Below are 25,678 nucleotides of genomic sequence, written 5' to 3' on the forward strand. Positions count from 1 at the left end.
TGTAATGTGTGACTATGCCATAGAGAAACAAGTAATAATTACTTTGTAGCCCAGATCCTTGGGTGCCAGTAGGCTGTTTCGAGTCCTGAAGCTTGCCTTGTTTATTTATTTTTACTATATTAATTCCACCTACCCAAGAACATGGGAGATCTTTCCATTTTCTGCTGTCTTCTTCAATTTCTTTCTTCAAAGATTTAAAGTTTTGTCATACAGGTCTTCCACTTGTTTGCTTAGAGTTACTCCAAGATATTTTATGTATTTGTGTCTATTGTGAAGGGTGATTTCTTTCTCAGCCCATTTATCATCTGTATAAAGGAGGGCTACTGATTTTTTGAGTTAATCTTGATTCCTGCTACTTTACTGAAGGTGTTTATGAGTTATAGAAGTTCCTTGTTAGAATTTTTGGAGTCACTTATGTAAACTATCATATCTTCAGCAAATAGTGAGATTTTGACTTCTATTTCTATTTGTAGCCCCTTGATGTCCTTTTGTTGTCCTATTGCTCTGCCTGGAACCTCAAGTACTATAATAAACAGCTATAGAGAGAGCGGACAACCTTGTCTTGTTCCTCATTTTAGTAGGATCGCTTTGAGTTTCTCTCCATTTAGCTTGATGTGTGTTGGCTTGCTGTATATTGCCTTTATGTGTTTAGGTATGTCCCTGTATCCCTGCTCTCTCCAAGACCTTTGTCAGGAAGGGATGCCATATTTTGTTGAAGGCTTTTCCAGCATCTAATAAGATCATGTGTTTTTTTTTTCAGTTTGTTTATATGGTGGATTACATTGACAGATTTTCGTATGTTGAACCATCCCTGCCTTTCTGGGATGAAACCTGCTTGGTCATGGTGGATGGTTTTTCTGATGTATTCTTGGATTCAGTTTGCCAGTATTTTATTGAGTATTTTTGCATCAATGTTCATGAGTTGAGTGGTCTGTAATTTTCTTTCTTAGTAATATCTTTGCGTGCTTTGGGTATCAGGGTAATTGTAGGCTCCTAAAAAGAGTTTGGCAATGTTCCTTTTGTTTCTATTGTGTGGAACAGTTTGGGGAATATTGGTATTAGTTCTTTGAAAATCTTGTAGAATTCTGCCTGAAACAATCTGGTCCTGGGCTTTTTTTGGTTGGAAGAGTTTTGATGACTGTTTCTATTTCTTTAGTGGTTATAGGTATATTTAATATGCTTATTTGGTCTTAATTTAATTTTGGTAAGTGATATTTATCCAGAAAATTTCTATTTCTTTTAAATTTTCCAATTTTTTGGAGTACACGTTTTCAAAGTATAACCTGTAAAGCAAAGGACACAGTCAACAAGACAAAACGGCAGCCTACAGAATGGGAAAAGATCTTCACCAACCCTACATTGGATAGAGGGCTGATCTTCAAAATATACAAAGAACTCAAGAAATTAGTCATCTAAAGAACAAATAATCCAATAAAAAAAATGGAGTACAGATCTAAACAGAGAACTCTCAACAGAGGAATCTAAAATACCTGAAAGGCACTTAAAAAAATGCTCAACATCCTTAGCCATCAGAAAAATGCAAATCAAAACAACTCTGAGATTCACTCTTACACCTATCAGAATGGGCAGGACCAAAAACACTAATGACAACTTATGCTGGAGAGGATGTGGGGTAAAGGGAACACTTCTGCATTGCTGGTAGGAGTGCAAACTGGTGCAGCTCCTTTGGATATCAGTGTGGCGATTTCTCAGAAAATTAGGAAACAACCTTCCTCAAAATTTAGCAATACCACTTTTGGGTATATACCCAAAGGATGTTCAATCATACCACAAGGACATGTGTTCAGCTATGTTCATAGCAACATTATTAGCAATAACTAGAACCTGGAAACAACCTAAATGGCCTTCGACTAAAGAATAGGTAAGGAAAACGTAGTCCATTTACACAATGGAGTACTACACGGCAGAAAAAAATAATGACATCTTGAAATTTGTAGGCAAATTTGTAGGATCTAGAAAACACCATATTGAGTGAGGTAACGCAGACCTAGAAAGACAAATTGTACTCACAAGTGGCTTTTAGACATAAAACAAAGAAAAAAACAGCCTAAAATTCACAATCCCAGACAATTTAGACAACCATGAGGACCCTAAGAGAGACATACATGGATGTAATCTACATGGGAAGTAGAAAAAGTTAAGACCTCCTGAGTAAATTGGAAGTGTGGGGATCATGGGAAAGAGTAGAAGGGGATGGGGGAGGAAGGGAGGGGAGCATAAAAAATATATATAGCTTAATAAAAACAATAAAAGAAAGAATAGAAAAAAGTTTAAGAAATGAAGTTCATGTTTCACAATGGTTGATGTTAATCCCATTGTAACAGCACTCCTGGGTGGCATCCCTCCCAAGTTCTGCTTGAACATGTTTTTAACCTCCAGTTTCCCCATAGGAGTGTAAGTATTAAAAAACAAAAACAAAATATTTCATTTATTCAAAGCTTTTCTGTTTCCGGCTGTAACTACAAGGACCCCAAAATCTAATTTAGATAAATATATGCAGTATAAATGCTATTGACTATTCCTTTATAATGTCGTCCATCTATAATATATGAACATTATAACTTACATTATGCTTATGGCATAGGAGCCAATATAGCCAAAAATACCATGTCTGGTTAAAGAAAAACTTAATGTGCTAATTGCAGAGTGAATGTTTTAGGGAATGGCATTTGTGCATTGCGTTGAGATTTGAAGTATTTGTTAGAAAAAATGGTTTCTTTCCTAGATGATAACGACAAGGAAGAGAGATTTACCATCTACAGGACTCGGTAGGACTGGAATCTTGGCCCTGTCGCCATGGAGTTTCAGTTGGATTGATCCATGTGAACCCCTCTTAAGCTGGGTTAATGATTGCAGCTTCATCAGTTTGGTGATGTTTAAATGAGATGGCCAAAGTTGAAAATGCTTCATGCTGTAGTCCCTCATTGAGTATTAAATTTGCCAGCACAATTCCAGTTCTGCAAATCAGCAGGGAATTATTACCCCAAGTGATTTTCTAGTAATTTTTAACATGGTTACATTTTTGTTTTGTTTTGTTTTGTTTTGCTTTGTTTGTGAGTAAAGGATAATATGTGGAGCCTGGAGCTGGAGATGTCACTTTCCTGAGGCATTATTATGAGGACACTTTAGAACTGAACTAAATTCTAAATTGGGAACATTTGGGTTGTTTTCATTTTATTATTTAACTCAAGTGAGGCAAACACTGTGTGTTTTAAGTTCGTTAATTTTGGTTCACATTTGTATACTCAAGTGTCTTAATTATTCTATTAGATATTGCACCAATTTATCTGATAATTATATTTCTATTAACTTCAGTCATGTTTAGCCATGTATTTAAAAGAAAATGGCCTAAAACACTTGAACAGCGATTGCCTAGTTTAGCCTTCCTTCTTAATGATGGTTCGCCAGAGTAAGTCTGACAGATCATGCAGTCAACACCTGCTTTGTGGAAGTCTATTTTACCTTTATTATTTTATCTCTTTATTTATATTTTTAAATTATGTGTGCTATACAAATGATTTGGTATGGAACAAGAATCACAACATATTTAAAGCCTTTGCCAGCAGTCTCCCTGCCCAGCCACACTCCAGTCTTATTTCTCTTCCTGATGCTAAGCACTGTTCCGTGTCTGTCATTGCTGTGAGCTGATGGCGCCTCACATTTGTTTGTGCATGTATGAATTCATGTTGAATGGTAAGCACATTATATCATTCTGTCTTTTTCTTTGTCAGTATCTCATTGAGTTTATTATTTTTTGTTAGCGATACAAATCTATCTGAGTACATTTATCTGGTATTTGGGTTTCCTTAGAGTGGCTGTTCTATTTCTTTGCCAGCACTTTCTAGACGACAGAACAGTCACACTGTTTGAACAAGTTGGATCTATTACTCCTTGCAGTAAGGGGAAACATAAGTGAAGGAGAGCCACAGGGTGTCTGGGAGGATTTAGCATTGGTGATAGTAAGGGATCTGACTCGTGGGGTGATTTGGAGCGGCAGGGTTGCAGGAAGCGGGAGATGGGGCTGTCAAGTGTCACCTAGGATAGAAGACTGGACTGGAGCTCTGCCTGTGACAGTCAGGTAGACGCAGTGGCTCCTGTCACGTGCTGTAGATCCTGCTTGTAGTGATGTGTTCTTCTGTGTGGAAATTCTCATGGAGTGACGCTGTTTTGTCTTGTCCCGTTGTAGTCGCAGTGTTTGTCTGACATTTATGTTCAGTAGAAGAATGTTGTAATTTTGGATTTTGTAGCCAAACCAAGACCTGCGGGAGCTGCATCAGGAGCTGCTGTTACACGACATCCCAGTTTTCACTGGCTTAAATTTTCTTTTTCTGTATGCTTGAGCTTATATTAATAGAAATACTATATAAATCCCTGTAGGTTGGATTATATCAAAGCGTATAATTATATCGTTAAATTTGATTTCTTACCATTTTTTTATAAGCCTATACGTATTTCTTCTGCCAATAGGGCACTTAAGCCAAGGATAGGCATTGCAAGTCTAATTTTTTTCTCTTGATAATGGTAGAATATTATTTTACCTTTAAAAGACATTTTTTAACAGGCTTTAGGGGCTCTTGAGGTTTCAAGAACAAGTCAATGTTTACCTGGATATTAGCCCTGTGTGTGCTTCTTTGTTTCCTGTGTGTCGCTTTTTTGTATGGACAATCATCGACTGACTATCCTACAATTATTAAACTGTCCCCTGTCAGTCGTTTAACTTTTCCTGTAAAGCCTTCAGATTAACAGTCCTACTGAAATATGTGGTATTCCTGTGTTTGTCAGATGAGGTTCCCCAGAAGTAAGCTAGTGTACCAGTATCACTTGTTGATGAGTCTGTCTGTTTTCATTTTGTGGAAGTACCATGTCGTGTTCTAAATGCAGGCGTGGACATCAGCCTACGGCACAATTTCTGTTAACTGACCTCCATCTACCTGATTGGATCTTGTTCTGTTTCCTCTGTAAACTGCAATAAGCCAAATGTTTACTGACGGTGGCTGTACTGCACTGTGTATAATGCATTTCAGTACTGATATAATATATAATCTTGATATAATCCTGTTTTACATTGTCAGTATTCATATATGATGTTTCTAAAAGCAGTTGTTGTTTGCTGTGCTTGCTATTTTATATTTCTTATTTAATTCGACATTACCAAATATAACAACGTGAGTAAAAAAATGAAAGATAATTTCATAAATGATTAAAGTGGTTTGCTTTTTTCGAAATCTTGTAGTTAAAAAAGTATAGATTAAAACAATTATAGAATCACAAGATTAAAATACATTAATCAAGGATCACTTTCCTCTGTACGGAGCTCTGACAATTAAACATTTTTTAAACGTACAATTGAATATAGAAAATATAGTGATTTATGAGCATTTATTTCCTAAATGGTAAATTTTGAACATATTTTTTTATGAAACATTTTGGTGATTCTTATCATAGCTCTATATCGTAAAGGCAGATAACAACTGAAAATTTGTGAACAGAAATCTAAGTTTGCATTATCTAAATGTAATACTTCCCCTTGCCTTCAGACAGGGCTTCCCTGTATAGCCCTGTCTGTCCTGGAACTCGCTCTGTATACCAGGCTGGCCTCACTCACAGAGATCCACCTGCTTCTGCCTTCTGAGTTCTGGAATTAAAGGCACATTTACTTGTTTTTCAGGATTTTTGAGGGGGTTCGTTTTTATTCAATAATACTTTTTTTTTTTTGCTGTAGAACAGTGGTTCTCAACCTGTGGGTCATGACCCATTTGGAAGTCACAGTCCTTTCACAGGGGTCACCTAAGACCATTAAAAAAAAAAAACCAAAGATACTTACATTGCAATTCATAACAGCAGCAAAATTATAGCTATGAAGTAGCAACAAAAAATATTTTATGGTTGGGGGTCAGCACCACGTGATTAACTGTATTTAAAGGTCACAGTGATACGAAGGCTGGAAATCACTGGTGTAGAATATTATCCACACAGGCATTTGAAATACAATGTGGTATTTCTAGTTAGAAAATTAACACTAGTGATCATTAGCCCTAAAGCTAAGAGAAAGAAATGAGATTAGCGTGCTGTACTAGCCTCTTTGACATAACAGCTACAGTACCCAGTCACTTGGAAATCATCTCAGTCTCTGTCAGGAATCGCAAAGTGGCAGTCTCCCTTGGTTTCTCATGGGAAACTCTATGACAGTCACAGGGTTCTGTGATTGTTGGGTTCCTCCTTGCGTGGGTATTTACTCCCCTATCTGATCATCACCACAGCTTCTGGCTAGCCCCCTTGCAGCATGTAACCTAAGAAAGGGCAAAGATGGTGATGTAACTTGTTTTGTAATATCCTAGAGGTTGTACGCCACCTCTCCCATCTACTGTTATTTGTTAAAATCAGTACATAAAGTTCATACTTGAAGGGAAATTGATGCAACTTTCGAATATGGAAGAATCAGCTGTACTGTCGGTATTTTGCATGTGTATAGATCAGGAAGAGAGGGATTTGCTTATAATCCTTGGTTTCGTTTCAGGACACTGCCTTAGGAAAACCTCGAGAGGTTTTTCGTCTTCCTACAGATTTGACAGCATATGACAATCGTCTTTGTGCATCTATCCATTTTACATCCCCTACCTGGGTTACCTTGTCAGATGGAACTGGAAGATTATATGTTATCGGAACAGGTGACCGTGGAAATAATCCTGAAAAATGGGAAGTGAGTTGTTTTTGTTCTTTGTAAGACTTGTGCAGAATCCAGAAGGTGTATGCAAACTAGACGGAGAGCCACTTTCTGACTGCGCTGTGTGCTCTGTGAAGCACCCTTTCCTGTCATAATTCTGGGACATTGCTTTCTTTCTTTTCCTCCTGTCCATTCCTTTCAAGTGTCCTGTTATTTGGTCTTTTTTTTTCTCTTGTCAAGAGTGCTGATCATATTTCTCTTTTATAAACTATGCATTTAAATATGTGTAATTTTTCCCTTACAGATTGTGTTTAATGAAGAACTTGGGAATCCGTTTATTATAATTCACAGTATCTCGTTGCTGAAAGCTGAAGAACATTCAGTAGCTGTGCTTCTTCTTCGAATAGAGAAGGAGGAATTGGACATGAAAGGAAGTGGTTTCTATGTTTCTTTGGAGTGGGTCACTGTCAGTAAGAAAAACGAAGGTAAAGTAAACAAGATTCCAAACCTCTCTAGTTAGTCTTCCCTTATGTGGGCTTGAAATGGAAGATTTACTGTTTGCTTCTTGAGAAATGTAATAAACTATGCTTCTAAAAAGACTATGATATGCTTCTATAATACAACCAACTATGCAGTTTATTTAAAAGAATGACATGAATTTTCGAGACCTCAAATTGTAAACAGTAGTTTCTTGTCCCGTCTGCCAGTTCCCAAATGCCCAGCCACCATTTCCCAAATTACTACATAGAGGCTTAATAACAATTATAAGTGCTGGGCCAGGAGCTCAGGCTTGTCACTAACTAGCTCTCACCTTTAAGTTAACCCATACGCCCTATTTACACTCTGCAACATGGTGGGACCTTTATTAACATGGCATGTTCATCTTCTACTCCCTCTGCATCTGGCTGGCAACTCCTCAGACTCTGCCTTTTCTTCCAATCATCCTTAGTTTGGTCACCCTGTCTTTACTTTCTGCCAGATTACTGGTCATCACCATTTTATTAAACCAATTTGAGTGCCAAATATTTATAGTGTACAAGTGGATTATTTCAGAGCACATATTTATAAAAATATGAATACTTAAAGGTATATAATCACCTGAAATGATTTTTTTGTTTGCTCACTGGTTTGTATTCTTTCCTTCCTTATTATATTTTTAAATTATTACATTTTAAAAATTTTTGTGTGATTTATTTTGATCACATTCTTTCTCCTCCCCCAAGTCCTCCCAGATACTCCCTACCCAACATCATGTTCCTTCATTCTTTCTCAAAACACCAAAAGGTCCCAAAACAAAAAAAACAAGCAAAATCAAACAAACAAACAAAAAACCAAAAAGAGTGTGTGCGTACAAACACAAACACACCCACAAAAGAAAACAATCCTCTTGGAGTTTTACATGTATATTTTGGGAACCAAAGTATTGGTCAACTACCCTGTCCTGAAGTGTGCTTGTCTACCCAGTGATACTGCATTGGGAAAAGCTGATTTTCATTTTACCAGCAGGTATCTATTGCTAATTACCTCCTCATTAGTAGTGGGACTTTGCATACACTTTGACGTATACTTCTTTGTGCTAGAGTTTTATCTGGCATGAACTTGTATAGGTCTGTGCATACTGTCACAGGCTCTGAGTTCATAGGTGTATTAGCCCTGTTTTGTCTCGATAACACTGCTTCCTTGAAGTTATCTTCTACCTCTGGCCTTTCCACGTCATCTTCTGCGTAGATTCCTGTGGTAGTTTGAATGTGATTGGTCCCCATAAGCTCATAGGGAGTGGCACTACTAGGAAATATGGCCTCGTTAGAGTAGGTGTGGCCTTGGAGCAAAAATGACACTGTGATGTCTGATACACATTCAGGCCACGACAGTGTCTCAGTTCACTTCCTATGGCATTCTGATTAAGATGGAGGACGCTAAGCTCCTCCAGCATCATGTCCTGCACATTGCCATGTCCCAGCATGATGATAACGGACTCAACCTCTGAACTGTAGTCCACCCAGTTAAATGTTTTCTTTGTAAGAAGGAGTGGCACTATTAGGAGGTGTGGCCTTGTTGCAGGAAGTGTGTCAATGCAGTGTTCAGGGTCCCAGCCAACCGTGTTGCCTGTGGGATTTTTGGTAAAGAGTAGTTCTTTTATCTGAAGTGTTTGGAGTATGTAGAAAACAATCTGTCTTCATCAGAGAATAGGTTCATTAAAACTTTAAAATTCAGTTAAATTGGTATTTATTGTAAAGGTTTTAAGTTGTTATTTCATTATTAATTATAATAATTGTATAGTTCTATTTTGGTATATAGGAATCAATTACTCTGTAAATGTTTTATTTTTAGAAGCCTTCATTAGTAACGAGAAAAAAAATTCATTCCGCACGTTCCCCCTCGCTCTCAGCTAGTGTCTCTTTTCAAAAGGTGACTATTACATGCCAGTGGGGGAAAGTAGTTAGTCCCCTGAAGGTCTAGACTTTGTTCTCCAGACGAAATTGTGCAGGTTTGATGTACTTTAGGTATGTGGCATTCACTGGGATCAGCCACCAGGCACGTGTGACTATTGAGCACTGGAAATGTGGAGAAGTAACGGAGGAAGTGCATTTTAACATTTACCTAATTTTAATTAAGCTGCCATTTGCAGCAAGTGGCTGCTGTACTGGACAGTACAATTTAGAGAAAATTTCATCAAACCAGTATATTAAAGTAGGGATTTATTTGAGGTAGATAAAGTTGTCAGGAGTATGTGTATGTGTGTGGGTTTTTTGTGTGTATATATGTGGTGTGTGTGTGTGTGTGTGTGGGTTTTTTGTGTGTATATATGTGGTGTGTGTGTGTGTGTGTGTGTGTGTGTGTGTGTGTGTGTGTGTGTGAATGTGGAGGCCAGAGGATAGTTATGCGAGTCGGTTCTCTCTTCCACCATGTGGGTCTGTGGATCAGACTCTTGTGATCAGGCTTGGTGACAAGAGCCCTTACTCACTGAGCTAGCTGCCTTGGTGGCCATAAGTTGTCAATTTTCTATTCCTAAAAAGATTTTTTTTTATATTTTAGCTTTTCATAATACTTAATTTCTCCAGACAGTAAAAAGTATGAGATTACGAAGCATCACGTTCTCCGTGGAAAGTCGGTGCCACATTACGCTGCTGTTGAGCCTGACGGAAACGGCCTCATGGTTGTGTCCTATAAGTCCTTCAAGGTTGTTTCAGTTGATCAGGAGCTTGAAGAAAGTATGGATGAAGACAGGTCAGAGAAAATCAAAGGTAATTTAACCTGCCAGGGGGCGCTCATGTGCACTTATGTACATATACATGTATGTCTGCTTTGTTATGAGTCCCACTAGGGCACAATAGATTGCTTTCTTTTAATTTTATTTCATGGGCCCATTTTTTCGGAAGATTCTCCCTGAATGATGTGAACTAGTTTACCTTCGTAATTTTGTAATAATACGGTGTTTTAGAAATTGCAGTTGGCTTACTTGATTCTCTGTTTAATACTTAATAAATAATACTTAATAGATAATAAACAATGTTTATGTTAATAATGGATAAGGCAGTATGATAATGCTCTTCTAAAATAAGGTCTAATATCCATATTCTTACCTTGATTTAAACTGGCAGTTTCTTGACGGTAAGTGGATAAATGTCAGGAGGTCATGCCTTAGAATAAAAACATTAGCAAGGGCTTCTGGAAGAAACTTGTATTTATAAATAAAGGCTATTTTTTGCATATCCCAGAATAGTATATTTAACAAAATTATATAGCATTTGATAGTCACATTCTTTGCATCTGCCTTTTATTCTGAAACGACTAAATTATTTGGAATAAAATTGGGGACTGAAGAGATGACTCAGAAGTTAAGAGCACTTGCTGATCTTGCTGACCTGGGTGTGATACCTAGCACCCACGTGGTGGCTCACAACCATTCTTATCTCCAGTACATACATGTGAGCACTCATACATATTAAATAGAAATAAAGAAAGCTTTAAAATAAAATTGGCCTCAGTAAATTTGAGTACTTTTTTAAAAAGATTAATCCTTTATGGCATATTTAAATATACTAATGTAATTAATGTTAAAAATATGTTCCCAAATTTATGAATATATGAGCCTCTCGATACTGAAAGAGTTGTGCCTTTAGGGCCTTTTCTTCTCTTTCCTCACTTTGTTACCTCACATACAGTTTTTGTTAGACATGGACGTCTTCCCAATAAATACAGTAACCTTATTTCATTGCTAAATGTACTAAAAGTCTTTACCAAGTCAGTGTTCTTAAAGCAAACCTCCGTGCCCTTAGAACTCATTCCCTGAGCAGGTGTGAAGGACTGAGAGCCTTGATCACTGGGGATGTCTCTGCCTCCATGCTGTGACCATGGCAAACCAGTCCCAGCAGAGCACAGTGTGCGTTTATGTCCAACTGCTGGTTTTCTTGTTGATGCTTTGTGTTACATCTTGCAATTTATCAATTATTGTTTGTGATATTTTCACGATGATAAAGGAAAAGAGGATATTTTAAATTATATATGTTTGATTGGTTAGCATTCTTAACACTTCTGAGAATAGAAACTGGTTTTATTCTCTGTAAACCTCATGAAAATGGTACTTGTGGACTATTTGGTATTATCGTAATAATTTTCTTTAGTCTGTTTTCACTAAAACATGTAATTTTACAGGTTCCTCTTAGCCTTATTGTCAGAAGTTATCCATTATGTGATTAGATTGAGTAACTGATATGTTCACATTTCAGAGAGACTGGAGAGAGAGAGAGAGAGAGAGAGAGAGAGAGAGAGAGAGAGAGAGAGAGAGAGAGAGAGAGATGTAAATAAGAGGGAGAAGAAGGGGGAGGTTAAAAAGAGGCAGAAAGTGAAGTAACAAAGTAAGGGGTTGCTGTCAGTAGTATTTATGAGTGCCGTCACCCGTCTCTTAATGTATTGGGTGAGCCTGGAAGAGGAAAGTATCGTGTGCATTTGTTACAACTCTTTGTGTCAAATTCCTTGAAGTCTTTGTGCTTACAATTTGTGTATATGTGAGAGAATACTCACTAGGAAATACAGTGATTGGCTGGATAGGTTTTCTCTTTGATTTTGTGTGTTATGTCTAATTTTTATTATGTAGTGCATTTTCTTTTTCTCAGTAGAACCTCTGTATTACTGGCAGCAAACTGATGATGATTTGACAATAACAGTAAGGCTTCCAGAAAACTGTGCAAAGGAAGATATTGAAATACGATTTTTGCCTGATAACATCAGCGTTATGCTGAAGGATGTCCAGGTTTTGAAAGGAAAGCTCTATTCATCTATTGATCGTGAAAGCAGTGCATGGACAATTAAAGAGAATGACAGGTATTTTTGTAGTTTTACATTTGAAATTTTAATTTTTATGATTTTACTTTTTAATATTTTCTCTCTACAGTAGTTATGTTAAAGATGAATGTTAATAGTTCCATCCATATTGGTGACTTTTTAGATAGATTAAAAATGCTGAAACTACATAAAAAAGTAGTTAAGAGTAAAAATGCTGCTGTGCTTCTGTGATATATATATATATATATATATATATATATATATATATATATACATACATACACATACATACATACATACATACATATATGGTTTTTTGAGACAGGGTTTGGAGCCTGTCCTGGAACTAGCTCTTGTAGACCAGGCTAACCTCAAAATTTTTTGCTCATCTATTAATGTTTTTTAAAAGCAACACATGAACCGTTAAGAAAATATTTATATAAAAGACATTTTCACTGTATAAAAGCCCTACAAACTCCTAAGATAACCAAGGGGCTTAGACTGTATTTCAGTTGGTAGAGGGATTGCTCAGCATGCACAAATTTACTGTTTTTTTTGGTTTTTATAATATATGGAAAAACAATTATGTTTGAAGTTCTTTTGAAACAGTATGTTTCCACATCTGTTTGACTGTGTTTATGTGTATGCAAAAGTCTTGATAGCTTTTAGAATTGGCAATTAAAAATCAGCCAGTACAGTTGGTAGCTCGAACACACTGCTCAGTTGGAAGTTGCTTAACCACTTAGGTGTTTTCCATTCCTATTTGGAACATGGACATAAAGACATTTATTTGGTTGTGTGAAGCAGTAGATGAGGGAAAACATGAAGTGCCCGAGGTAGTCCCTCTCACAGGGTAAAGCATTAGGTGAGTGTGAGCCAGTGTTGTTGCTTTTGTTACCATTCTCATCAGACTGGCAAATTCCTTAGAGAATATAACTAAGTCTGGGCATTATTGATTGTGGTGGTAATTTTCAGTGTTAATGATAAGAACTTTTATTATGTAAGTGATATTATTTTGGTTTTTTCGTGACAGGGTTTCTCTCTGGTTTTGGAGCCTGTCCTGGAATTAGCTCTTGTAGACCAGGCTGGTCTCGAACTCACAGAGATCCGCCTGCCTCTGCCTCCCGAGTGCTGGGATTAAAGGCGTGCGCCACCACCGTCCGGCTAGTGATATTATTTTGTATAGTCTCTTAAATAGTTGCAGAAAAAAATTAGTGCTTTAATTGTTTTATGAATTCGTGATAACAACAGCCTTGCTAAAGAATAGTTGATAAGTTTGCATGTTTACTTTGATAATTACAATAATAGGTCATATTGTATTCTTGGATTTGTGTGCTTGAAGCTGTTCCAGGATGTGAGTTAGTGTGCTGCACATTTAATGCATGGAAAAGCTTCCTTACTGTGGGGGCAACACAAGGCCTGCTACCTGGGTTGCCTCTCCTGTCCAAAAGACACAGGCGGCTGCTTCCTCCTTTGCCTGTGGTCTGTCCATACTCACAACTTCATTTTCCTGCAGCAGAAGTTTCTCATCACTGGGTCTCTCTGGCACGGCCTGCCTAGTGCAATTGAAGTTTCTGTTTAACGGCTTAAATGTGTAGAATTAGATATAAAGCAAGTTATATAGACTGTATTAACATTTTTCCTGTGTTACAAAGTTTCTTTTTAATTCCTACATTTGTTTTCAGTTTTTTAAAAGTTGATGTTTTAAAAATTACCATTGACATTAATTTAACTTGCCCTGTCTTTGATTAAAATTACATGTTAAGGCTCTTAGTTTCTGATAGTAAATTGTTGGGTCTGTATCTTAAGAGGTTAGTTGTGGGTCAGTTGTTGTTGTATATGGTGCACTGCTCATCTATCTGCTGTGTCCCATAGATCCATGCTTCTTGTGCTTTATTACTTGGATTTAGTAGCACGCTACATACCTGCATTCCATTTTCTGTTTTCTCAGTCACTCCAATTCTGTCTTCAGGCCACGTGGAGCTCCTTTTAGGTGGCACTTTCGTGCTTAGTTATGAAGTTTAGGTTATCATTGGATTATAGATAAACGTCAACGTGAGTGAGATTTTTGGTAAAATACTCTCTAGATACTAGATAGGTAATTTTTACCTCCCTCTCCTCCTCCTTTCTTTCTAGTCTTCCCCTTTGCTCTTTTTCCTCTCTCTCTAATTCTGATATGTGCTCTCACTCCTTGGCCTCAAGTAGCCATGAACTCTTAATTCTTTGCTGTTTGAGCCTACTGAGTGCTGGGATACTGTAATGAAATACTGCACCGGTTTAAATGAATAATATTTAATGTAGCATCGTGTTTCTCATTTAATCATTTAGCTTGGAGATTACCTTGATTAAGAAGAATGAAGGTCTGATGTGGCCAGAGCTGGTCGTTGGTGATAAACAGGGGGAACTTATAAGGGACCCAGCCCAGTGTGCTGCAATAGCAGAACGCTTGATGCACCTGACCTCCGACGAACTGGTAAGCAAGTACAGTAGTATAAGACACTGTCCAAGAATCCAGGAGTATCTTTTTTTTTATTAAGATTTATTTATTTATTATGTATACAGTGTTCTGTCTGTCTGTATGCTTGCTGGCCAGAAGAGGGCACCAGATCTCATTTACAGATGGTTGTGAGCCACCTTGTGGTTGCTGGGAATTGAACTCAGGACCTCTGGAAGAGTAGTCAGTGCTCTTAACCTCTGAGCCATCTCTCCAGCCCCCAGGAGTATCTTATATGAAAATTATGCCATGTCAAACATTAATGTGCCTTTCCTTATGTAAATGCCACCAATAAGTGATTATCAACCTAATTAATGTTTTAATATGGATTGAAATTTTAATATTTATATGTTTTACTATGAATATATATACAGAAATGTGAAGGCATATTTTACATGGTGTATGTGTGTATTTATATCTTGAGATTCCTTAAAAGAATCAACCGATGTTGACAGAAGCAGCAATTACAATTGTGCCATTTATATGCCAATATCCGAGACTTGATTGTATAGTAAATTATTGTAAATAGTGCTATAATAAGCATAAATGTACAGATGTCTCTGCACTACATACGTAAGCAGTGTAGAAATTACTCTGGAGTTTCCTCGCAAAACTGCCATGGGTGTGAGCTGTACCGCATTCCACGCCCAGCAAGTGTGTAAGTCCTTCTTCCCCCACGTCATCACGAGCATACATTGGTGAACAGAACAGTCAAAGCCTAACCAATATAAAACCTAATTTAAAAAAAGGATAAAGTGAGATAAAAATAAAATAGAAACAACAGTAGCCATGTCTCTCTGTTAGTGTCACCGAGTCCCTGCATCCCCTTGCTGTCTCCTGGAGTTGGAGCTTTGCTCCTTTATAAGTCATTTATAGCAGTCAGGGTTCTTATCTTTATCTGTTTTGTGTCTGTGCTTATTGCTGTCCTTTGCCTTTCTGCGCCTCCTACTTCTTTCTCAAGTCTAGTCTTGAGTTAAGATTTGTGGGGAAGATTGCTCTTTGTTTCCACTTCACCATCTTCTAGCTCAGTAATTGTTTTAATGAATGAACTATTAAGCTGAGGGCTTTTTAAACTTCATGGTTTCAAAGAAGCATTGATATTTATGAGAGAAGTTACTTATGCCCCAAACAGTGTTTTATGTTTTATGAAAAATAGAGACATACAGTATTGTCATATATATCTAACATCAGTAAGCTAGGGAAATGGTAGATTGTAAATTGCTCTCTTTTTCCACTTTTGGAAGTTGTCTACCCACTTTTGATACCTAGGTAATGCTTATATCATAAAGTGATTAGGGAATTCGTCCTCCATCATGGAAGAGATTATGTAATGTTGCTGTTGTGTCTTAGCCATCTGAGCTCTGAGTTCCCTTTTTTGGTGTTTTTAACAATTCAATTTAATACAGAGTGTTACCTTAAATATCACTTTCTGTTGACTTTAAATTTTCTCTCTTTTTAATTGCTATGTTTATCTCTCTCCTCTGCTTAGTTTGTTATTTTTCTGCTTTCAAAGTAGTTTATATAATTAATTTTTAAAATAATCATTTAATGTATACACTTTTGGGTGAATATTTGTGTATATGTCATGTCTATCTCTGACATTATTTGTCTTTTAAAAAGATTTATGTACAACTTAAGAATTATATAATATATCCATTCCCTTATCATTTGTATTATTGTCATATATTTTATTTCTGTCTCCGATCCCTCATAATACAGTATTTTTAGCCTTAGTCAGATTTTTGAAGAGGAGCAAAAGTGAGAGAGACAAGTCATTCACTTACGTGGTCCTCATTTCCTCTGCTTTCCATTTGTGTTGACTCAGCTGTCACTTACATTCTTCCCTCCTTGAAGAATTTCCCTCAGTGTTGCCTGCAGTGGTGTATATAATCTGGTGATTAATTCTCTCGGCTTTTGTTGGTAGACTTACTTTTCTTGCTTAAGTTCTTTCATTTGCCTTTGTGAGGATTATGATTCAGTGGTAGCACAGTTATTGTTCGTTTTAGAAAGGCTGTTTTGTATTTGGCTGAAAGAGCTTTTGTGAGAAGTCAGATATTTGAATCTTTGTTCAGCCATGCAAAATAGTTTCTCCTGACTGCTGCTAGTGTTTCTCTTTATCATGGCTTTTCAGCAGTCGTATTATTGTGACTTGCAGTACTCTGATGTTTTTAAACATACCGTGATTTGTGATGTGCTGTAGTGTTTAGTGTTCTGTCTTTATACTCATGCATTGGCTAATCACCTATCTCATGTTTGGTTTTCTATTCTCACTTTGCATTTTCATATGGAAAAAATTCACTAGCTCCTTTTTTTCTGTCTTCCATATCTCAACATGCCCAGTTTTCTTTTCGTCTTTGAGTATATAAAATATATTTACAGTACCTAAGTGTTTTTGTTGTTGCTGGCTGGTTGACTGGTTGGTTGGTTGATTGGTTTTAGTGTCTTGGTACAGGATGCAGGTCCAGCCTGGTCTCTCTGTGTACCCAGACTGGCTTTGAAGTCATGATGCTTGGTCCTTCTGTCTCCAGCATTTGAGTCATGGGTTCATAGGCCTGAGACACTCTGTCCAGATGACCAAAGCTGCCATTTTGACATCTTTTTTAGGATGAATAAATTATTTCTTATTGTTTGATTATTACTTGTTTTTTAATTATTTATTTTATTTATTTGGCTTAAGAATCCAAATCCAGATAAAGAGAAACCTCCATGTAATGCTCAGGAATTAGAAGAATGTGATATTTTCTTTGAAGAGAGCTCCAGTTTATGCAGATTTGATGGCAATACATTAAAAACAACCCATGTGGTAAGTTCTTGATAATAGGAATTCTAAAAAGCTGTGGATAATAAATAGAAAGTTGGCAGATAAAAATTGAACGAAATACAAGTTTTGCAAAAATAGTTTGCTTGAAAGGTATTGGATGTGATAAATAACATAGGCACATTCTGCAATGCCAGGGTATGGTACATCATGTATGGGGGAGGGGGCTGCAATTCAGTCCGTAGCTCAAATCTTAGCAGTTGCCAAGTTTTTGCCACCATATTTTTTCCTCTGTTCTTCCTTTCTTCTTCTGGCTGTAGAGTTTAAGAATGAACTGCATTTATTGTTCCTTTGTCTACTTGATGCAGGCACTAAAGATGAAGGCATTCTTTTGGTGTAACCAGAATACCATTAAGGAAATTTAATATTGATAGAATAGTCTCACTGTAAAGCTGATGCTCAGATTGCACTGTCTGTTCCAGTGATGTGCTTTCTAGCAGCGTTCGGCCGTAACTCCCCAACTCAGCCCATGCAGCACTACATTTAGGTGTAGTGTCGCTTTCTCCTTCACTTTTGAACAGCCAATTACAAATTTCGGCATAGAATTCATTTGTGTAATTCATTCAATATGCTTATATTTTTTATTAGAATACTTTGGTCAAATTTGATGACAGTTATGATTTATTAAACATCAAATATGATCAGTTTTGAAATGGGATCATGATAAGTATTCCAGGAACAGGTGATGACTGCACAGTGTATTGGGGGATAAGAAGAATGTGTAAGAGGACGAGAGGAGTCAGTAAAGGCAGACTGGAATACACTTTGATATACCATATAGCACAAGTATGGGTGAAGTAAACGGAAGAAGAGAAGGAAGAAGAGAACAAGCTAATGAGAACAAGGGACTCACCCTCTTGCTTGCGTGGTTGATCTCTCTTAGTTGAGCTTTCAGTTGGTGCTGCTCTCCAGTCGTGCATAGGAGACTCAGGGATGAGTTAGTTCTGTCCTTAGGAATGGTAATACTCACTTCACAGTAAACACATTTTTATGTAGATTCTATTGTAGCCTTCCTGTACCTCAGTTAGGTTTGTCCTTCTGGGAAAGCCCTCAGTAATCCAGAGGAAAATGATGGATGTGAGGAAAGAGCTGAAGCAGTGCTGGGTCCTCTGCGGCTTTCGTAACAGTCATTTGCCAGTGGAATTTTGAAAATAAGTCTCACTTAGCCACTGACAGTCCAGAGCAAAGGGAAGGAAGAAATAAACAGTGGCGAGAGCACAGCAGCCATTTCCTTGCTGCAGAGAGAGCTCTGAGACTCTCTAAATGCCTGCTCCTGGGTGTTGTTCTCATGAGCGGGCAGCTTTGTAGGTTGCCCTGGTGAACCATTGAATCCTCACGCTACAGCCTTCACAGCTTTCCTTAGCCTCAAGCGTCCTAACCAACATCTCGTTCTTCACTGGACTGTAGAATTTATGGACTCACGTCAGCATATATCATACACTGGGCCTCTCAGCCCTGACCCTAACCTTACTATCTACATTTGATATGATTTCTGCTGATATTTAAACCTCCAATAATAAAATGGTTGATGAGGAATATGGCTGCAACCTGGCGCTGTTAAAGAAATTTCCCTGTGAGTGAGATCCAACTGTGAGTCTCAAATTAGTGAAATGGAGTTCCTGAAGTATCAGTATTACAGTAACAGCTGCTAACAATATTATTGATAGTAACAGTAACATGATTCAGGAACACAGTGGAGCTATTGATAAGTAGATCTGAGGCCTTATCTGATAATGTGATTTTTTTTTTTCCTTGTAGCATAGAAGCAATTACTCAAAATCTCAAGGCAGTACTTTCAACTATTGCATGAAGATAACAACAGCCTCTTGAGCTATGCAGATTAGTACTTAAAACATGCCTGGCATATAGAATGTGCTCCTAAGTTGTAGTGGCTGCTAATTATTCTTGGTATTATTTACAAGTTAACACTAGGCAAGTTTAATGTCTGTGTTCTGTGATTTAGCACTCTTCTTGTTTTTCAGTTGGTACTTCCTGTCAAATGTTAAACTGACTACTGACACTGAGGGGTGGATAGTGAAAGGACGCCCACGACCAAGTTCTCCGCACAAAGAAGATTTCTTTGGCCCAGAGGGACAGAGGGCAGGGAATAAGAGACAAAGACAGGAAATAGAGGATGAGGGAGAAGGGGAAGGGGACAAAGGACTGCCTTTGAATAGAGAGGAGGCAGATATGGCCCATAGGAGAATGGCTGTTGGTAAAGGTAAAGGGGGAAACCCACATTAGGATGAGGTGTTAATTGTGTGAGCCAAAGGGGGATTTTAATTGCTGGATTTCCATACTTGGTAGCTGGAACTTGGTGGTCAGCCTCAGGAGAGGGAAGTGGCCAAATAAGGGAATAGACCTTGGGGGCTAGCTTCAGGAATGTAATCTAATACTTTTTAGTAAGGTGAGGAAATAGGAGAGGAGAGGGGCGAGGCCTGCCAGAGCCACATGTTCTAGTGGGCTAATGTCCCTTCAGATGGCATAATGGTTAAGAACAGAGAGTCCGGGTCCAAATTTCTTGTCGGTAGCTTCAGCGCATCCTGACCTTGGACAAGTTAAGTGCCCCACATCATTGCTTCTGTCAGCTTTAAAATGAGTGCAACAGAGACATTCCTTTCAGGATCTCTATGAGGAATCAATCCAGAAACCAGGTCCTCAGAGTTTAGAGCAAGCAAAACATGATGGCTGGTACACGTGAGAAATCCTGGGCTGGGGCAGGACTGCCAAGTACGAGGCAGCCTGGGCTGCGGACTTAAACCTTGTCTTAGGAAGAATGGAGGAGGAAAAGTTGGTTTCAAAACAGTTATGTCTTATGTCCATTTTCATTACTAACTTTTGAATAAATTGATTTTGATCCCTTTAGGTGAATCTTGGCAGCAACCAGTATCTGTTCTCAGTCACCGTGGATCCTAAAGAAATGCCCTGTTTCTGTCTGCGCCATGACGTCGATGCCCTCCTCTGGCAGCCGCACTGCAGCCAGCAGGATGACCTGTGGGAGCACATCGCCACCTTCAATGCCCTAGGTAGAAAGCCTGCTCCTCAGGAGGGTTCCAGTCCGCCCTAGGTAGAAAGCCTGCTCCTCAGGAGGGTTCCAGTCCGCCCTAGGTAGAAAGCCTGCTCCTCAGGAGGGTTCCAGTCCGCCCTAGGTAGAAAGCCTGCTCCTCAGGAGGGTTCCAGTCCGCCCTAGGTAGAAAGCCTGCTCCTCAGGAGGGTTCCAGTCCGCCCTAGGTAGAAAGCCTGCTCCTCAGGAGGGTTCCAGTCCACCCTAGGTAGAAAGCCTGCTCCTCAGGAGGGTTCCAGTCCACCCTAGGTAGAAAGCCTGCTCCTCAGGAGGGTTCCAGTCCACCCTAGGTAGAAAGCCTGCTCCTCAGGAGGGTTCCAGGCTGCCCTAGGTAGAAAGCCTGCTCCTCAGGAGGGTTCCAGGCTGCCCTAGCAGTCGTTGTCTCAGATGAAAGCTGCTCTGTTTCATTTGAGCCAGGCCTGCTAGTTAATAGGTTCATGCTGCAGTTTGGGTGTCTGTGTTCTGTTGACCGGGGTTAAAGTGTTAAAATACAAAGATGAACCTGTTATTACAGTTGCATGGAAGATAACACAGAATGGACATGGAAGTGGCAATATAACCATTTGAATCTTTCTAATGAGTTGAATTAAATACAAACTTAAAATACATTATCATCAGGGTCTTTGACATTGCAGTACATGCAACTTGTTTAAGTATCTTCAGAGTAATCTTCTAAAACGTTATACAGCTGCTGTATAGGGATGCACATTTTTAATGAGAAGGCATACTTCTTTGAACTTAAGTGCTAAAGAAGCCAGACCTGGTGGTACATACCTACATTCCCACCACCTGGATGGATGAGGCAGGAGTGTGATACCAGCCAGTTATATAGCAAGAGTCTGACTCAAAATCCAAACCACAGTGAAAACAAGAGGAAGTAGTAACTATAGACTACACTTTGATTGGTTTTTATGTTGAAATATACCCATATTATGTGGGAGGTCTGCTATATGAATTAGCTACAATTATTACTTTATTGGACACTTATTTTAAACTGGCAGCATAAATGTAAAAGTGTGGGTTTTAAAGCCTATGTTTGTAGAACTTTAATTGATGAGGAATTTATCACCTAGCACATATGACTAAACGGCTTCACTTGGACTCTAAGTGGATTTGTATGTCTTGCAATAGTTTGGGAGGTTTGATGGATTAATTAACGGCTCTACTGTAGTTCCTATTTTGTAATTATCTTCTTCCTTCAGGAAAAGGAAAGTTCTTCCAGGTCACTTTTAGATGCTTAGAGTCTTCATTGCATGGCAACACCTTCCTGCAGATGACTTCTGCTGTGCTTGATCCTAACTTAAATCAATTCTCTAGTAGATAGGACTCTTGAGTTCTTATGGACATTACTATCAAAGTTGCCTGTACAGTTTATGTTCATCTACTCAAATAGATCCCTGTATCTTCACTTTTCCCTCTTTGCATCCTACGTCATGTTTTAAAAGCAGTATTGACCTGTTGCGTCTCATGACTTACTCAGTTCATGTGTATATGTAAACCCATGTAAAGAATATGAATATATGTTTGCGTTTAAATCTAGTTTGCATCCGAGAAAAACTGCTATTTTGTCTCTTCCCTTTTCCTTCCTTCTTCACTTCCCATTTCCTTTAGAACCCTTCTTCTCCCTACATTGTCATCTGCCTGATCAACCTTTCTATCCCTCGCTGTGTTTATAGATGACAGAATTTTGTCTTTTCTGGTAGCTAAAACACCGTATTTTGGTAGTGTGTATATAACATTTTCTTTATGCATTCATTTGTTGGGTATCTAAGCTAATTCTGTATTTTCACTTCGGTGAATAGTGTTGTAATAAACATGGGCGCTAACTGGTTTCTGCCATTAGATGACCCTATAACTGGATCATATGGTAGTTCTGTCTTTCAGGCTGTGCTGACTTCCATAGTCTGCACCAGCGTACACTCCTGTCTGCTCTTCTTTGCCCACATTCTCCTCGACATTGATTGTCCTTTGTTCTCTTAACAACAGCTATACTGCCTACTCTCCAGTAGAATCTCAGAGGGATCTAATTTGAATTTCCACAGTAAAGATGCTGAACATTCTTTATATGTTTACTGGACATTTGTGCTTCAACTTTTGGGAACTGCCGGTTCATTTCATCACCCATTTATACACTGAATTGTTTGGGATTGGGGTAGTTTGTGACCTCTTTGTATATTCTGGGTACAAGTCATCTCTGCAGTGCACAGGCAGCTCCGACACTCTGTGACAATCATTTGTTCCCTTGTATCTTCTGGGTACAAGTCATCTCTGCAGTGCACAGGAAGCTTCGATACTCTGTGACAATCAGTTGTTCCCTTGTATCTTCTGGGTACAAGTCATCTCTGCAGTGCACAGGAAGCTTCGATACTCTGTGACAATCAGTTGTTCCCTTGTATCTTCTGGGTACAAGTCATCTCTGCAGTGCACAGGCAGCTCCGACACTCTGTGACAATCAGTTGTTCCCTTGTATCTTCTGGGTACAAGTCATCTGTCCAGTGCACAGGCAGCTTCTATCCTCTGTGACATTAGTTGTTCCCTTGCCATGCATTACCTGTTTAACCCGTGTGACCCAATGGCGTCTTTTGTTTTATTTTTGGAGCTATTGTAGTCCTTCCCAGAAATTCTTTCCTTTTTTATTAATTGTTATTTATATCTTTTTTTTACTAATTTCAGAATTACAGGTCTTAAAGTTTTTGGTCCACTTTGAGTTGATTCTTCAAACTGAGACTAGTCTCCTTCTTTTCCTGTGGATACCGTTTCCCAGTATTCTTGTCACAGAGGCTGTAGGATGCTAATGCCTGCTGGCGGCACCTCTATTGTCGGCTGTGCTGTCGCCTTGGCTGTGTTTATTTATACCATTCCGTTGGTCTGTGTGTCTGTTGTTATTATGTATGCTGCTTTTGTCTTGTGGCTCTGTAGATCAGTAAGTATTGTCGTAACCTCTAGCCATTATTTTCTGCATAGGATTTCTTTGTCTATTTAGTGTCCTTTGTGTTCCCTTATGAATATTAGGATTGTTTTTCTGTTTCTGTAAAGAATGTCATTATAATTTGATGAGGATCTTTCTTAAACTTTCAATTTCACTAATGTAGCCATTTTTCAGCACTACTTTTGCCAACCCAAGGGCATGGGAGCTCTTCCCATCATCTAGTGTTTTCTTCATTAAAAGTTTTTTAAGACATCATTTTAGGTTTTTTACTTTTGACCTAGGCATTTAAATTTTTATGTGTTTTGGTATTTAAGATTTCAAATTCTTATTTTTTTATCTCATGGAAATTAAATGGGACTGTATTATGCTTTGTTGAAGAGAAACCCTGTTTTGTTTCTTAGTAATTAAAGTTGTATTTTTGCACTTTTAGAAGAAACTGTGGCTTAGAATAATGATGCTGAATTCATTTATTGTTGACTATGGTATATGTTTTACTGAAAGATTTAAGTTTGTGATGGTTACTGTGAAATAGTAAGCCTTAAATCCTGACTTTTCTCCCTTTATTTTAACATATCAGTTTTTTTTTCCCTTATGTTTTTGGCAGGTTATGTCCAAGCATCAAAGAGAGACAAGAAATTTTTTGCCTGTTCTCCAAACTCCTCCTATGCAGCCCTCTGTGAGTGCCTTCGCCGAGTGTTCATCTATCGGCAGCCTGCTCCCATGTCCACTGTGCTCTACAACAGGAAGGAAGGCAGGCACGTGGGCCAGGTTGCTAAGCAGCAAGTAGCAAGCCTAGAAACGAATGATCCTATTTTAGGCTTTCAGGCAACAAACGAGAGATTATTTGTTCTCACTACCAAAAACCTCTTTTTAATAAAAGTAAATACAGAGAATTAATCCTCCAATATTTGGTTGAAATCAAGTATCCAGTGGTACCTGGAGGGCTAGACAGTTGTCCTGTAACTTGTTAGGTTTTACTGTGCTAACTACAAACATCCTTTATGAAGTTTTATTTTTAAAGGATATTGGAAATGTATTCAAGAGATTATGAATCTGTAAAAGCTATGTGATAGATGAAGCTTCAGATTTAGAGAAATTGGCTTCTGTAAAAAATGAAGATATTGGCAAATATAGTTATTTTTTAAAACCTGGTGATTAAATCTCATCTTTTATATGAAAAAATATAAATTCATTGTTTAAAAATAAAACTATTTATCATGTACCTAGCTCATTGTTTAGATTGGTATAGTCACTCCATAGAATGTGTGGGTAGCAGTCAAACACTGAGTATTATAAGGTATTTTAACAGGTTGAAAACTACAGAAAAATTGTTGTAAGTCTAGAGTTGTAAGAGTACAGCAGTTTTGATGTTTGCTTATAAACCTTAATTATTTTCATAGCATAGATTTGCTTATGTAAGCATAGGTTTGCTCTACTATATCAGAGAAGCATTTTCCATTATTGCATAACCAAATACCACAAAATTCAGGTGTTTAAGAGATTATTCCAGCTCCTGGGAAGCTAAGGCTGGAGAAATACCAGTTCAAGGCCAGCCTGGGCCACATATCAAGACCTTGTCTCAAAAAAGAAAAGCAACTCAAGCTTTATGGTTTTTCATGGTTCTGTGAATTGGGTCTTCATGCTCTAGATGGTCTCTTGTCTCTAGTAGGCTGGCTGTGCGTCCTGCCATGACAGAGAACACATTCTAAGAGCAAACCCCAGGGTGCAAGGGTTTGCCAAGCTTGGATTTTCATGATTGCTAAAACACATGGACAGTGTGACTCACACGGCCGACAGACAGCAGAGCTGTGGTATGTTGGGGCCATTGAGGTGACAGACACATAGGACAGATTATAATACATTTGTCTTACTAAGAGCTCCTTACTTTTCTCACAGTTTATTTATTTCCACATTAATTTTTTTCTTCACAAATATTTGTGGCTCAGAATTATTCTCCAAACTTCTTTCAATTTGTATTTATTGTGGATTTGTTTTGTTTTATTTTTACATTATTTTTAGAGTTCATATTTTATTAATGTCTTTAAAAATTTAATTAAAGAGAAAGAAAATAAAGGATCATAAGATAGAAAATATTTGTATGAATATATGTTTTGCCTATCTGGAACAAACATGGGACTGAATTCAATTTAAAGAAGTTTCTGAAAAGTATATACTCAACTATGTTCATGGCAGCATTGTTTGTAATAGCCAGAACCTGGAAACAACCTAGATGCCCTTCAACGGAAGAATGGATGAAGAAAGTATGGAATATATACATATTAGAGTATTACTCAGCAGTAAAAAACAAGGACTTCTTGAATTTTGCATACAAATGGATGGAAATAGAAAACACTATCCTGAGTGAGGTAAGCCAGACCCAAAAAGAGGAACATGGGATGTAC

At 38.0% G+C, this 25,678-nt stretch overlaps 1 protein-coding gene across 2 annotated transcripts in view; it reads left to right on the forward strand.

Annotated features, from left to right (window-relative positions):
* The window catches only part of Nudcd1 (NudC domain containing 1), a 38,767-nt gene extending 13,400 nt beyond the window's left edge, over nucleotides 1–25,367 (forward strand). Inside the window, exons 3-10 of one of the 2 annotated variants that reach the window (XM_075961053.1) lie at nucleotides 6,539–6,721; nucleotides 6,990–7,170; nucleotides 9,748–9,930; nucleotides 11,803–12,010; nucleotides 14,300–14,444; nucleotides 17,143–17,268; nucleotides 20,150–20,309; nucleotides 23,881–25,367. In XM_075961053.1, coding sequence (XP_075817168.1) covers nucleotides 6,539–6,721; nucleotides 6,990–7,170; nucleotides 9,748–9,930; nucleotides 11,803–12,010; nucleotides 14,300–14,444; nucleotides 17,143–17,268; nucleotides 20,150–20,309; nucleotides 23,881–24,173 — 1,479 coding nt within the window. In that variant the 3' untranslated portion in view covers nucleotides 24,174–25,367. The remainder of the gene's footprint in view (nucleotides 1–6,538; nucleotides 6,722–6,989; nucleotides 7,171–9,747; nucleotides 9,931–11,802; nucleotides 12,011–14,299; nucleotides 14,445–17,142; nucleotides 17,269–20,149; nucleotides 20,310–23,880) is intronic. The other variant, XM_075961052.1, reaches the window with a different exon arrangement.
* Nucleotides 25,368–25,678: the final 311 nt, after the last annotated feature.

The sequence above is a fragment of the Microtus pennsylvanicus genome, chromosome 2, assembly GCF_037038515.1.
Source record: "Microtus pennsylvanicus isolate mMicPen1 chromosome 2, mMicPen1.hap1, whole genome shotgun sequence".
Lineage (NCBI taxonomy): Eukaryota > Metazoa > Chordata > Mammalia > Rodentia > Cricetidae > Microtus > Microtus pennsylvanicus.